We start from the raw sequence: 16,157 nt of genomic DNA on the forward strand, positions 1-16,157 counted from the left end.
TCCCAAGTGGCTCGCGGTCTAAGGCACTGCATCTCGGTGCTTGAGGCGTCACTACACACATCCTGGTTTGATTCCAGGCTGTATCACAACTGGATTTGATTGGGAGTCCCATAGGGTGGTGCACAATTGGACCAGCGTCGTCTGGATTTAGCTGGTGTAGGCCATCATTGTAAATAAGAATTTGATCTTAACTGACTTGCCTAGTTTAATAAAGGTAAATATATAAAATTAAGGGAACAAATGTTGGCTGCTTCTCCCCACAAAGTGTTTTTCTTCAGGATGTGGTTCTGTTGATGACAAAGGAAGGGCTGTATGTGTAGTACTGTCTCTGTCTCTCTGCTCTGTTTGTGAGTTAGCAGCAGCAGATCAGTTCAGTCGGCAGGCGCTAAGTAGAGCGGCTTCCGGTTGTATTGAGCAAACGTCAGGTCTGATTCTGGGCCCTTGGTTGAGGTAGTCATTAAGCAGTCATGTCAAATCACCAGTGGAGTGAGGAAGGATGTCCGGATCCCAGGCCTGACACGAAGCCTCTCGTTCCTCTACTGTTCACCTACTGCCAGACCAGGCAGCCAGGAGGTGGGTATGATACTCACACAGGGGCTCATGGGTAATTTATGAGCAGGGCACTGCAGGCTTTGACACATGAAATCAGGAATTCAGGAGACTTTTCTCAATTTACATCAACAACATAGCTCAGGCAGTAGGAATTTTTCTCATAAAATGTATATGCAGATGATACAGTCTTATACTCAGCTGACCCCTCCCCGGATTTTGTGTTAAACGCTCTACAACAAAGCTTCCTTAGAGTCCAGCAAGCTTTCTCTGCCCTAAACCTTGTTCGGAACACCTCCAAAACAAAGGTCATGTGGTTTGGTAAGAAGAATGCCCCTCTCCCCACAGGTGCGATTACTACCTGGGAGGGTTTAGAGCTCATACAAGTACTTGGGAGTATGGCTTGATGGTACACTGTCCGTCTCTCAGCAAATATCAAAGCTGCAGGCTAAGGTTCAAATCTGGTTTCCTCTATTGTAATCACTCCTTTTTTACCCCAGCTGCCAAGCTAACCCTGATTCAGATGACCATCCTACCCATGCTAGATTTTGGAGACGTAATTTATAGATTGGCTAGATGTTCTTTACCATTCGGCCAACAGATTTGCAACTAATGCTCCTTATAGGACACATCACTGCACTCTATACTCCTCTGTAAACTAGTCATCTCTGTATACCCGTCGCAAGACCCACTGGTTGATGCTTATTTATAAAACCCTCTTAGACCTCACTCTCCCCTATCTGAGATATCTACTGCAGCCCTCATCCTCCACATACAACACCCGTTCTGCCAGTCACTTTCATAAAGGTCCCCAAAGCACACACATCCCTGGGTCGCTCTTCTTTTCAGTTCGCTACAGCTAGCGACTGGAACAAGCTGCAACAAACACTCAAACTGGACAGTTTTATCTCCATCTCTTCATTCAAAGACTCAATCATGGACACTCTTACTGACGGTTGTGGCTGCTTCGTTTGATGTATTGTTGTCTCTACCTTCTTGCCCTTGTGCTGTTGTCTTTGTCCAATAATGTTTGTACCATGTTTTGTGCTGCTACCATGTTGTTGCCATGTTGTGTTTCTACCATGCTGTGTTGTCATGTGTTGCTGCCATGCTATGTTGTTGTATTTAGGTCTCTCTTTACTGTATGTAGTGTTGTGGTGTCTATCTTGTCGTGAAGTGTGTCTTGTCCTATAATCATATTTTATATTTTATTTTGTCCCCGCAGGAGGCCTTTTGCCTTTTGGTAGGCCGTCATTGTAAAAAAAGAATTTGTTCTTAACTGACTAGATTTTTTTATTTTTATGCTTCTTACCAGATACCGTATCTACAGTGGAAAGCACACTCACAGTTCAGTTCACAAAAGCTTATTGTGATTCAATGTTCCAAACATATTGCTCCAAAAACAATAATAAAGAAAGTCGCATACTCCCCGTAACTCTCATATTCACAGAGATGTTGGATCTTAATTTGACCAGTTTGACCAACTTTGACCAAAATGATCCTGCAGGAGGATTTGATTATTCTCAAAAAAGTTAAACGTTCTAACATTCTATTTTCATAGGCTACTTTAGGCTATAGTTTAGGTGCAGCCTACAGCTGCATTTTGGATACACTTCTATGTCGTAGACCAATATCTATCTTGTGTTATTATTAAGTTGCACTGAACAAAAATATGAACGCAACATGTAAAATGTTTGTTCCATGTTTCATGAGCTGAAATAAAACATACCAGAATTGTTCCAGTCACACAAAAAGCTTATTTCTCTCAAATTCTGTGCACAAATTTGTTTACGTCCCTGTTAGTGAGCATTTCTCCTTTGCCAAGATAATCCATCCACCTGACAGGTGTGGCATATCAAGAAGCTGATTAAACAGCATGATCATAACACAGGTGCATTTGACTGGGGACAATAGAAGGCCACTCTAAAATGTCTGAAGTTTTCAATGTCTGAAGTTTTGAGGATGTGTGCAATTGGCATGCTGACTGCAGGAATGTCCCCCAGAGCTGTTGCCAGATCATTTAATGTTCATTTCTCTACTATAAGCCGCCTCCAACGTCATTTTAGAGAATTTGACAGTACGTCCAACTGGCCTCGCAACCGCAGACCACGTGTATGGCGTCGTGTGGGCGAGCGGTTTGCTGATGTCAACGTTGTGAACAGAGTGCCCTATGGTGGCGGTGGGGTTATGGTATGGGCAGGCCTAAGCTACAGACAACGAACACAATTTAATTTTATCGATGGCAATTTGAATGCACAGAGATGCCGTGCCAAGATCCCGAGGCCCATTGTCGTGGCATTCATCTGCTGCCATCACCTCATGTTTCAGCATGATAATGAACGGCCCCATGTCAGAAGGATCTGGACACAATTCCTGGAAGCTGAAAATGTCCCAGTTCTTCCATGGCCTGCATACTCACCAGACATGTCACCGATTGAGCAAGTTTGGGATGCTCTGGATCGACGTGTGCAACTGCGTGTTGCAGATCCTGCCAATATCCAGTAACTTCGCATAGCCATTGAAGAGGAGTGGGACAACATTCTGGTCACACCAGATACAGTACTGGCTGGTTTTCTGATCCAAGACCCTAACTTTAAGGTATCTGTGACCAACAGATATGCATCTGTATTCACAGTCATGTGAAATCCATAGATCACGGCCTAAATCCTTTATTTCTATTGACTGATTTCCTTATATGAGCTCAGGAAAATCATGGAAATTGTTGTATGTTTGTCACGAATTACTAAGGTGGATGGAATCAGGCGCAGAGAGCAGGTTTCAGTTATTAGACAGTTTATTCTCCGGCGCACAAAACAGCGGTCATCCCAACACACAGGGTGAATAATCCAACGCAGGACCAAAATAGTCCGGAGAATAAAACTCATGAACACCACCAAATAACAGGAATACAAAAACAATCCCGCACAAAACAAGGGCGGGACAACCTAGTAAATATAAGGACGCTAATTAAACTAAAATACACACAATTGAAACTAATAAGACAAAACCAACAGACAAACGAAAAAGGGATCGGTAGCGGCTAGTAGGACGGTGACGACGACCGCCGAGCACCGCCTGAACAGGCAGGGGAGCCAACTTCGGCAGAAGTCGTGACAATGTTGCGTCTTTTTGTTCAGGATATATAAAACTATGGTTGTTGATGTACTGTATATGGCTGCATTGTTGTACATTTGAATGTCGCAGTAGCAGGACCTACGGTAGTAGGGCATTTATTCTGTCTGATGCGTTTGAGCGAGTGAGAAAGAAAGAGAACTGCTGGTTTTCTGTGAATGTATTTATCACAAGGCTCATTTGAATTTCCTGAGGTGCAGGAAAACACTCAGCCACAACAGAGTGATCAAATTAAGATACTATATCTTTACTACACCTGTTTATACAGAGCATTACCACACATACTAGCCAAGCCATGCCAGGTCCATAGAACAGCTTCTGTGTGTGATAATATCTTATAATTTCACCCGTTGGCTGCATGTTACTAGTGGGTGGTAGGAAGTATTTCGCACACACTGTGGTAGACAGACTCAGTTGGCTGGCTGGCTGGTTGATGGATGGATGGGTTATAATGGATCTGATAGTCGCAGTGATGTTCCCTCCTTTCACATTCAGTGTTAAAAGGAGCCTCCAGGGCTGAGATGTCACTGTTGCTCCCTGACTGTGACTTGGGATGGGACTGCTGTTACTGGGCAGTCTGTCAGCCATGCAGCCATCTCCACAGCAACCCTCCCAAATCAATTTAGCATGAGACTGATTCAGCGGCTCAAGGTCATCCTGCAGCACAGCCATCAGAATCAGGCTTGAGTCTGGATGACACGACAGCTGCTGACCAGGCCAGAGCACACTGTGACTGCACAGAGCAACAGCTCCAGGGGGACAAATACTAACACACACTCCCTCTCCCTATCCCCCTCCTTTACACTCTCTTTCTCATCTCTCTCCCTCCCCCATCTCGCTCTCTCTTTCATCTCTCTTTCTCATCTCTCTCTCTCTTTCTCCCCCTCTCTTTTTCATCTCTCTCTCTCTCTCTCTCTCTCTCTCTCTCTCTCTCTCTCTCTCTCTCTCTCGCTCTCTCTATAATTTTATCTCGCTCACACACAAACTCAATCAAATACGACCCAGAGACAAATTAACAGTACACAAAAACAGACCTATGAAGAAATTGGAACAAACACACGTGTACCCAGCTCTGTTATCGTCAGCCCCTGTATTCAATGTGACAAAGACAGCAAACCACAGTGTGCTCTATGTTTTACACAATACATGGTGTGACCCATTTCCTGCCTACAGCATGGTCTTGGCTGTTCTTCTGGCTGTAAGACAAAGCATCAGAGATCTGATTCTAAAACCCAGAGGCTGGTGTAAAAAGGAGAGCAAGCAATCCACAGAACAGCAAAAACCCAATAGACATCAGTCTCTTCCACTCCGGCCCTGTCACACCTTCAATCATACGATATCCCAACCACAGGAGGCCGGTGGAACCTTAATTGGATAGGATGGGCTCAGAGTAACGGCCGGAACGGAATCAATGGAATGGTATTGAACATATCAGACACGTGGTTTCCATGTGTTGGATACCATTCCATTCACTCCATTCCAGCCATTATTATGAGTCGTCCTCCCCTCAGCAGCCTCCTGTGGTCCCAACTGATATGCATGAAAGAGATAGATAGCAGTGGCCCCTATTTTGCAAAGACACATGAACTATTCAGTTTATTCTATTGAAACAGTTCATTGAGATTACAGGTGATACAAAACAGGAACATCTGCATGGAACAACAAATGAACTGTATCTGTCTCAGAGATGCGACCTAATACTGTATCTGGGCACAATGCCCTTTATAAGACAGCCTCCTTCACAGCGTAACACCATACACAATATTATACATGAAGGGAAGTTGGATATGACTGGATGTGGGTCACAGAGCCATGGAGGGGGAATGAATATCTGGGTCAAACTGGATCATAGAGGCTTAAGTCTCTATGCATTCTAGCTCACCTATTAATACACCACAGAAGGGTTGGCACAGATGATCACTATTATTCCAGTGTTCTGCCACATCCAACCTTACTCCTTTACCAGGAGGTCCGTGGTTGTTGTGTACGGTGTGCGTGCGTATGTGTGTGATGTCGCGGCATCACCGTAGTTCACTATTCTAGATCCATTAACCCAATCCGATCAGTCAACATCAACGCAACAGAATTAGAGTCAGAGGAATTAGGTCTTTGCATATTTCACATGAGATATCATGATGAATCCTAAAATATATATTTTTGCTCATTTGCCTGGCAGCAGTTTGAAATTACTCAAAATCCCTACCCCATTTCTGCTGGACTGGACACTTTTCAGAAGCATAGTGTTTGAAAAAGGGAAAATCCCCTTTAATAACAGACAATAATACATAGAGCCATCACAGATACATGTTGAGCACTGAGCCATTGAAACAGTGGAGCCCTGTAGATCTGCCATTGATTCGACAATTCGGACATTAACGGTGTGGAAAATAAAGCGTCTGACCATTCCCTTGAGGCTGCCATGGTGAAAACAAGAAAATGAAATGTGATTCGTTTGTCTCCCATTGAGGTGGAGGTGTGACAGTGCTCCTATCCCAGAAGTCCAGACACCATCAGTCTAAAGTGGCTTAATGGGGTTAGGTATGAATGAGTCATTTCCTGTACAAATCTAGGGCCAAACCTGTCTGGAACTGTCTGTCCCTCTTGCAACAGTAACATCACAGGAGCAGCAGCATGACACAACAGCTACAGGAAATGATTCTGACTCAAAGTAGAGGAAGAGCTAGGTCATGTCATAAAATGGAAGACTTCAATTCAGAACAAATTGTTATCATTACAAGTGGGTTATCTAACAGTGGCAGGTATTGGCTCACCAAAACACAGCGACCAGGGAAGAACTTGCAGAATGAAAGTTGATGCCTTTTGATTATATTAATTCAAAAGAAGATTACGAGATTAAATCATTGACTGGCTGTGCCTCCCTCCAGCGTGCCTGGCTTTACAAGAACAAGGGGATATTGAAGAAGAAAATGCACTGTCCTCTTAGAGTTTGGTTAGCCTCTGACTTTATTTCCATTCATATTGTGGATTATTCAGCCTCTGTGGATTTAGGCAAAGGAAGCTGCTTCACTCCAAGCTGTTGTGGAAAGTGTCAGAAAGATATGAAATGGTGAAAAGTGCATAAGTCTGTCAAAACTGACATCCGCTACGCCATAATTGGCTGAGACTTAGAGGTGTCTGAGAGCACAGGCATCCTGTCCTTATCCAGCTCTGCCAGAGGCTCCAGCCGGTGGGAAACTTCATACGGAGATCCTTCTAAGGGGGATCCATGGAAAGACGAATTAGACAACCGAACCCCGAAAGGGAGTGAGTGAATAATTGAGCTGCACTCATTCTGGATCAAACCAGTTTGGATTGCCCGTGGCGGCCAGCAAGCTACACATCTACAGAGTTCCTCTGGGGACCAGGTTTACTGTGATGCCATGCTAGAGACAGAAAGGGGCGGGGCGGGTCGGGGGACAGGTTTTGGTTATCATGATTATCCATGTGATTCAAGTGAGCTCTGAAGAACAGTTGATTACTCCAGGCACACAAAGCCTCTTTGAAAGGTTTTCAGAGTGAATGACCTCCAGCGGTAGTGCTTAAGGTCATACGACATTCAACATTGCATTAGCCGATTAGATACAACATCGCTTCTTGATCAGGACTACAGTATATTTTAAATTCACTGTTCATTAAAGTATGTGTGTATAGTCAGCTTTTTCCAAAATTTGACAACCACGGTCCTAAAACACTGTCAATGACAGTAAACAGCCCATGACTTCACTGCACTTTATCCCTCTAAGATAATTATACACTTTGGGAGGAGGGGCGGCCATTTAAAGAGAGCTCTCCCCAAGTCAGTTAACCCAGATTAGAGGAGTACTAGGGATAAACCTGCATGTATGGGCCATGTCTGCTGGCCCTCCCAAACAAACAGACAGCCAGGGTATGGAGCGGCAGGTAGCCTAGTGGTTAGAGCATTGGGCCAGTAACCGAAAGGCTGCTAGATTGAATCCCTGATCCGACAAGGTATAAATCTGACGTTCTGCCCCTGAACAAGGCAGCTAACCCACTGTTCCCAGGCCGTCATTGTAAATAAGAATATGTTCTTAACTGACTTGCCTAGTTAAACAAAGGTTAAATATAAATAAATAAATGAGGCCTGGCCCTGCATTATCCAGACCTCTGAGTTTAGTGGGTCAGGAGGGCCCATTTCAGTGGGATTTGGCTGTTTTGATTCCACTCACTGTCATGGCTGGCACACTGAGCCCACGGGATGAAGCTACACTGCAGCCTCTTAATCTGGTTAAAGCGGCTCCAATAACCCCAGGTTCTAGTTGATGTAATAACCCCTGATCCCTCCTACTGTATCTGCCCTGACTTTTCAACTGACGGGAAGACAGATGTCCATACCTAACCTACTGCACACTACAGGCCTTCATCTGAAACCCTGGGGAATTTAAAACATACATGGGTGACACAATACAAGGGTAAATTATAACCTGGGCCCTAGGGTACAGCTGGGTATAGGGAGAAGCAGGCTTGCTATAGGGCACTACTGACCTTGGCGTATTGTATCCACAGCTGTGAATTGGGTATGGCATGTGTAAGCACATTTCCCGCTTTGAGAAATCCCATTGCTTTTGCAACGTGTGGAGGAACAGATGCTTGGGGTGTGAGACCAGAACACAATAATGTTTCTTGTGCCGAGTGTTCTGGAGCCATTTTCCAGCCATCGTATTCACAGACACATTCGTTCTCATCATGTTTGCTGTAAATGGTGAGGCCTAGACAAAGTGATAGATTAAAGGAATATGTCTAAAGCAAGTCATGTGAATAGAGGCACTCATAAAGGACAAATTGTCTCCATCCTCCTCCTGTCTCACTCACTCCACCCCACAGCAGTTTGCCATTGCAATTATTAGATGCTATTAAGAAATCTTGGCCACTACTTGCAAAGAAAATAGCTTTCTTCCAAAAGGCACAGGGAGAATTCACCTGACATCTGCCACCACTATCTGGCCACCTGCAATGCCTTTAATAGTTGTTTTTTCTACTGTGACAAGGGAACTGAAGCAGAACCATCTTGGTATTTTATCCCCACCCTCAATATTCTAAAATCTCACCACATCTCCTAATATGCATATAGATGGTCATACCGGGACCAAGTGAAAATGCAACAGAAATGTGCAAATGTGCCCATTTCTGACATTTTCATAATTCATAAAATATGGGGTTCTTTCTGATGGATAAGCAAAGGATCATGGGTACCATTGTACTCGTAGATCATGTGCACTGAACTGGAACAGACCGTTTAAAATCCGGTCCCGTTTTTTACTGACACGAGTGCTTTTTTCTGAGGACTTGATTTGCTAGGATAAACAATCATACTTATTAACATGCAAAGGGTGCAAAAGGATTGGCTCTTTGATCAAAAGATAAAAAGGAAATACAGTATATCAAATATTAGGAACCCCCCATTCTGGATACACATGTGAAACTGTTGAGCGTGAAAAACCCAGCAGCGTTGCAGGTCTTGACACCTACTACCATACCCCGTTCAAAGGCACTTACTTTTTTGTTTTGCCAATTCACCCTCTGAATGACACACACACACAATCCTTGTCTCAACTGTCTCAATACTTAAAAATCCTGATTAACCTGTCTCCTCTCCTTCATCTACACTGATTGAAGTGGATTTAACAGGTGACATCAATAAGGGATCATAGCTTTCACCTGGATTCACCTGGTCAGTCTGTCATGGAAGAGCAGGTGTTCTTAATAAAATGTACACTCAGTGTACATCATTGAATACATTCTGACGTACAGATAATTGAAAGTGTTTAAGGAGAGAATAACTCAAGTGGCCATAGATCTCCCTATGAAATATGAAGGCACCGAAATAAGGTTTGGAAAGACGACGTGCCTCAACTTTTGTCTGTGAAAAGGCTTCATAATAGGTGTTGCTCAAATGTATGTTTACATAGCATTACATCCTGTGGGCAAACACATTGTAATTACAGTGTAGGATATGATTGGTGTGATTGCACATTGACGTTTGGGTGTTGTACGTTGACATTTACATGCATTGTATTTCCAAACAAACTCAAACTGATTGTGTTGCAACCTCCCCTCAGCATAGAATCATCATCCCAGCTTGCACATCTCTGAAACTGTACAAGTTGCAAACAGGTATTCACAACACAAACAAATGACAGTACACACAGACCAGATAACACAGATTACAAGATCTGGTGTTTTCCTGGTAGAGAGGAGCGGCGTTTTTTTGTAGATGTTGAGGAACCGTACATTACAGTGATGATGGATGTGGTCTGGGGAGCCACAGCGTAGAGCCTGTCTGTTCCTGTATGTCCCTACTCTGACAGACAGCCAGCAGGGCATGAGCAGGGTGAGCTGGATCACTCCAGGGGGATCCAGAGCCACCGTCACAGTCCCTAGGTCTGCCTTGGCAGCGGTGAGGAGAAGGTCAAATCAGGAAAGGGGCATGATGGCAAAGTGGCAGGATTAGTCAGCCACTTGCTACTCTTTACATTATTTATTTACCCACTCAGCAGATGCCCTGATCCACCGGGAGATGGATAGATTTACATATTATCCACTTCTACAGCTGGATATTTAGACAAACAATTTGGGCTAAGTGTCCTTCTCAAGGATAGAGCCCCGATGTCCCATGTGTATCCTTTATCCTTCACCGAGGCCCCTTTTCTCAATCAGAACGCTGAAATAAAAGACCAACTTAATACAGTGTCGCTGCCACACTAGTGTGGGGTGAAGATACTTCTTGGAAGTGAATGACTATGACAAAGAATACACAGAACAAAGTGAAGAGGTCAGTGCTGTATCCATGAAAACCACTCCACTATTTAATTTGACATGGGAGCACAGAGCCAGTGCTTTCATTTGAGAGCTGAAGCAGATATCTGCACTGTGACTAATGGAAGGTTAACAGGAGATTCAGGATGCTGGAGGTTATCTATTCACCGCAAACAATGCAAAGAGTATGCTTGGGCATACAGTATGAAGCAGGTAATATCTGAATTAATATATTATACAATTAATACACATATATTTGATCAAGATGAGAGGATTCATCCATTGAATGTATTGAAGTGTATTCATTTAATCAAATTGTATTATTAACACGTGCATTATATTATAGGTCCTCAAAAGGAAAGGCATTAAGAAATAAAGATCGCTTAGATAGTATCGGCTATCATGACATTCAGATTACAAAGACATCTTTAAAATGGCAAATTCATTTCTCTAAGACATTCTCAGTGATCTGTTTGTGGAAAGTGAAGTTCTACACCCAACACTGAGGTACTGAAATAGTAAACACACTTGGCTAGCCACATGTTGATGGGTGATCTCCAACAAAATAGCAAAGAAAGTCCTCAGCTACAGTGTCAACATAGAGAACTGTGCTGGGCATAGTGGCATGTCCATAGAGGAACCTAAAAAAAGATCCTGCCTTTCCATTCTCTTTATCTATTTATTTTCTCTATTCATTTTTTACAGCTTGCCCGAGAGCGGGGAGTCTGTCTGCCGAAAGTCATTCCACAGCCTAGGGGGCTGGTGACATTTCAGGTGTGAGGGGGATGAGCTGTGAATTATAGATTAGAAGGAGAGCAGGGATTGGTGAGTATTACTTTGAGAGGCGCTATGATTGTCAGAGCAGCCAGCAAGGCTGTATAGGTTTAGCCACCCTTCATCACTGGGAAAACTCCCATTACAGCTTAGTTTATTGATACCAACACAACAGTCTGTGTGCAGTCAAAACATGCTAAATACTTTGAAGAGAGTTTAAACATTTCCTCTCATCTTGATATTACTTCATTCAGATTTCAATGGTTATGTATGTAGAATACGGATGCCATAAAATCACACAAGGGCCAGTTTTAACGGGAACCATTTCCTCCCTGATCCCAGCCCTCTCCCAATAGTCAGTCAGGAGATAGATGTTGTGGCTGGTTGAGGAGCCCTCGGTGGCTCATTAGAGCTCTGCTGAAGAGTGCCAGGGACCACATGCCGTATCGAGGTCCCACTGACTGACTGCGGCCGTTTGTGGGCACAATTTTTCTCTCTGCAAACAGTTTAGTGAAAGGTCAGGCTGCATTAGTGGCGGGTGTAAACACACCGTGGCCGAGGGGACAAGCTGTTCACTGGAAAGGTACTTATAAAGGACCGAGGTTACCTAGCAGCCAATAGATCATATTTCAGAGATGGTGTTATACAAAAGGCAAAAATGGCAAAGTCTGAGGCCGATTTGTAACACAAAAAGGCAACACGTGGTCACCACTGATGTACAAACCATGTTTGTGTCACTGTATTAGGACTGGAACATCACATTTTGAGGATGGATGACAACCCGTGTTGGTAATATCAATTTATTTATCAGTTAATTATTTTAAGCAGGAACCGGCATTTTGTGTCATTTTGACAGCATGGGATGTGTATTCCCATAACGCTGTACGTACAGTGATATAATAAAATCATGACAATCAACACTGCAACACTAACGGCTACCACCTCAGGAAGTCAATATAGATTTGAGACACCCGAGGTTGTTATTTAAGTGGTTCAGTTCTCTGGACATTGGCCTTGGGGTCTGCATTTCTGTCAGGGAAATTGATCTGAAGAGGAGTGCCAGAGGCAGCTTACAACTACACTATTTAATCAACTAAAGACAGAAACAGATGTTCTCAATCACATCCCAGACATATGTTGCCATGGTTATTATTATCATCTCTCTAAAGAGGCAGAGTTACATGTTCTTAGTCATTACACATATAATATTATGTGGATAATCAGTCTAGTATACACCGTGACAAGTACCATTAAGAAAATTCCCATACAACATTTGCAGTAAACATGTAAGGATATGTCCCTTACCTGAGCAGATTAGTTTCATCAACATGTACTCCCTTCCACAGTCCTTCTTATAGTAACATTTCAGCCGGTTAATGAGGCAGGTGCCGAACTTGAGCTCCTCTCTTCTGCACAGAAGGGCGATGTCCTCATCTGCAAGGGCAGGCAGAAGGGAGGGAGATTGTGAGGGGGGGAGGGAGACAGAGAGAGAGAGAGAGAGAGAGAGAGAGAGAGAGAGAGAGAGAGAGGGGGGGTGATGTGAGTGACAGGCTCCCTGTTGTTTATAGAGCCTGAGGCACATGCATGTGTGTTCGTGTGTATTTGTGTGTAGTGTGCAGCCAAGGGGCCACCCACACTGCCCTGTGTTCATTAGTTTTTCCTGTACATGACCACAGGGTCTGAGGTATCCGATCAATACCAGGACCCCTCTACATGCAATATTAAAGGAATACTTCAGGATTTTGGCAATGAATCTATCTACTTCCCCAGAGTCCGATGAACTCGTGGATACCATTTGTATGTCTCTGCGTGCAGTTTGAAGGAAGTTACTAACTAGAGCTAGCGCAATTGCTAACTAGTGTGTAGTGCAATGATTGGAAGTCTATGGGTATCTTGCGCTAATGCTAATTAGCATTGGCTCACCATACAACCTCTAACTTTCCTCATACTAGAGACAGAGGCATTAAAAAGGGTATCCACGAGTTCATCTGACTCTGGGGAAGTAGAAGAATGGCCTCATTGACCAAATCCCAAAGTATCCCGTTAAGGCGTTTGGAGATTGGATTTGTAACTTGGTGGAAATTATTAACACTGAAATCTGCTTCAGATTGGTTATCTTGAAATGTACGTTGTCATTTTCTTGTTTAGAATAAATCAATATGTAAATGAATCAAGCACTGTATTATACGGGTGTTATTACTTTTGTGTATTGTGCGTGTGTGTGTTTATTATTTAAATGAGGTGAGTCATATATGAAGACATTTACTCTGTGCACACTGTATGAAGGATGACTGTACTGCCTGCCATCACAAAGCCCTGCCATTCATGTCCTGTTTAAAGCAGAGTGTATAATGTCACGCTAACCAAAGGTGCATAGTGCTCTTACATAACACTGCATCTTGCAGGCGACAGCTAAGATCTCTTAGATTCTAGTACACTCCATTCACGGACCATGAGTCCTGTATTATACATTAGACACACCATACATTCATATACCAACACTCATGTATGATATAACCTGTGCATTCCTTGTATAAGAAGCCATGGTGAAATACTGTACTGAGCATTGGAACATCATGTAAAACACAGAGAAAACTCACAGGCTTTGGAGTAGTTCCTGACAACTTCAATGGCGTTTGAGGTGCCACAGACAAGGGGAGTGTGCAGTGCTAGAGCTGTCGAGGTACAGGGCAAAAATGAAACAGAGAGAGAGAGAGGAAGCATTAATCTCATTTTGTAGTCCTGTCAACTTTGTTTTATGGTGACTGAGGTGTTATTCCCTCTTGGCTGACTCTGACATCACATCATGCCTCTTTGCCATTTCTGCCGAGGCCCGGTGAGGCTAATGCAGAGCTTGGACAAGCCATGGCTTGGCTTGGTATTTCAGGTCCAAAGGAGAATGTGGGACAAAGCCAGTAATGCATATTGGCTTTGGTCAACAAGCTGCCATGACCATTACTGTCCGAGGCAAAACTACATCAGAGCTGACTACAGATCAGATATTCAGACAGTCATGCCAGTTATCTCACAACATCAAAGCCCAACCTTTATGGTGATGTGACAGTATTATTGACAAGCTAAAATGTGAAGATCAAGATAAGACTTTAATATCCCCCGTAGAAAAATCTATAGTTCTTTATTCATTCATTTTGCACTGTCAGCTCCGTCTTTTTTGTATTCATCAAAAGCAGAAAACAAGTTGATTAGTTGTGTAACCAACCCGGTATTAGACAGTTTCTGGATACCCAGATCAATATGTTGAAAAAGAACCCAAAAAAGGACTATGGAAATGATGACAATCAATGGAATTGTAATAACTTCTCATGAACATTATGTAACATAGTCCGTGGGTTGGCATCTTCCTCTACATCTACTAATAGAACACTAGGATGGATACTTAGATTTGATATGAAACCAGATGGGCCTCTAAACTGGCTGTCCTACTGTACAGTAACATGGACATGTCAAATGCAAATAGTCCCTTTAAATTGGACAAGTATAGTTCCAGGCAGAGCTCTGTTTCCATGTACTGTACCATATATATTCTGGGGATGTTTGGAAGATAAATGCAATGCTCTCTAGCTAGATTCTACATACTCCTCAGGGGTAGGTGCATAGCACTTGGTGCCTGTATACACTATGTTCATCAATCTTGGGCTAGCCCTATGTGACAGCCCAATTTGGCCTATTTTGGGTCAGTCATCAATTCATGGCCTTCCTTGGACAAGAACCAAACTAATAACGTGATAATGAGAAAATATGAATGACTTCAATACAATTTTTAAAAAACATTCTATGAAAGCCCATGCATGGCGCATGGATGCCATGATCTCAATGGTGAAACATCTTTAAAGGTGTACTCACAACACGGCATAACTAAGAAAAAAGCAACTGCTCAACCTGGAATACTCTACGCAGATCACAGGTCTATAAACCAAAATGCAACAGTTTATCGGACAAGAGGAAAGAGTGATACAGTACGTACCCACCGACCGGTATAAAAATATCCCCATGTGATGCAGGTGTTTTCTTGTCGTTCGATTTCGGATAGCCTACCTACCCAATGCCAGCAGAAATATGACTTGTTTAATTCGAAGAAAACATCGTGATTAAAAGGGTTACGATATATTACGGTGCCACATAATATCTGGTGTGAAAACCCTCAGAACACCTTCCCTGGTCGAAATTCCAACTCAAACACGCGTGCCGTAGACCGGAGACGTTGCCCACCTGGCCAAAATAGCATGTATATCACTCATTAAACTTCTGTTAGATACTCGATAATACTAGTTTTTTTTTCTCAAATTCACAGTGTAACCATCGAGCATGTAAACCAAATGCCTTCAAAAGCCGTCAAATCAAACACTCTGCAGCAAGAAGCATATTCTATGTCCCGCCATGGCTGCGAACGTAGTAGCTCGTTTGCAGCGCTCAGTTATCCAACATACAGTATTATAATGCCATGATATTTAATTTAGATGACAAGCGGGTAGCGACAGTCATGTGCCAACACTGGCGATTGTTTACAAATGACATAAGGGTAGTTGGATGGATACCATATTGCAGATTACTGGGCAAATACAATATGAATGTCCCAGGATGTAAGAGCACCACATTTTTCCGTTTTAATGTTAAGTTTACAGTATTTGTATTAATTTTATTTATTCCGTTTTCTCAAGCAGACAAAGGCGATTATGTTGTGAACTGTCTTCTGACATCCACACATTTCGACTGTTATCCACTTTATTCACTGTTTATTCATGTATTACTACATAGGAGGATACTGAAAAAGAGGAGATTGGGGTCAATACCACTTCAATTGAATCAATTAGTGAAATTCCAATTCTAGAATTTAATAAATTTCATTAAATATAATGGACATTTTTAATTTTTAGCTTAAATAATAACTTCGGAAAAGACACTAGACC

At 42.9% G+C, this 16,157-nt stretch overlaps 1 protein-coding gene across 3 annotated transcripts in view; it reads right to left on the reverse strand.

The window, feature by feature from the left end:
* Nucleotides 1–15,646, reverse strand: part of LOC124033852 (protein BEAN1-like) — a 42,387-nt gene extending 26,741 nt beyond the window's left edge. Inside the window, exons 1-4 of one of the 3 annotated variants that reach the window (XM_046346223.1) lie at nt 15,219–15,646; nt 13,830–13,904; nt 12,535–12,663; nt 9,931–10,086 (exon numbers count right to left, since the gene is read on the reverse strand). Coding sequence is in view for 1 of the 3 variants with exons in the window: in XM_046346221.1 (XP_046202177.1) it covers nt 12,535–12,663; nt 13,830–13,904; nt 15,215–15,242 (232 nt within the window). In the remaining 2 variants the exon portion in view is untranslated. Of the gene's footprint in view, nt 1–9,930; nt 10,087–12,534; nt 12,664–13,829; nt 13,905–15,214 lie in introns of all 3 variants that reach the window. The other 2 variants (XM_046346222.1, XM_046346221.1) reach the window with 2 other exon arrangements.
* Between the last annotated feature and the right edge of the window lie 511 nt (nt 15,647–16,157).

Source organism: Oncorhynchus gorbuscha, linkage group LG04 (genome assembly GCF_021184085.1).
Source record: "Oncorhynchus gorbuscha isolate QuinsamMale2020 ecotype Even-year linkage group LG04, OgorEven_v1.0, whole genome shotgun sequence".
NCBI classification, from domain to species: domain Eukaryota; kingdom Metazoa; phylum Chordata; class Actinopteri; order Salmoniformes; family Salmonidae; genus Oncorhynchus; species Oncorhynchus gorbuscha.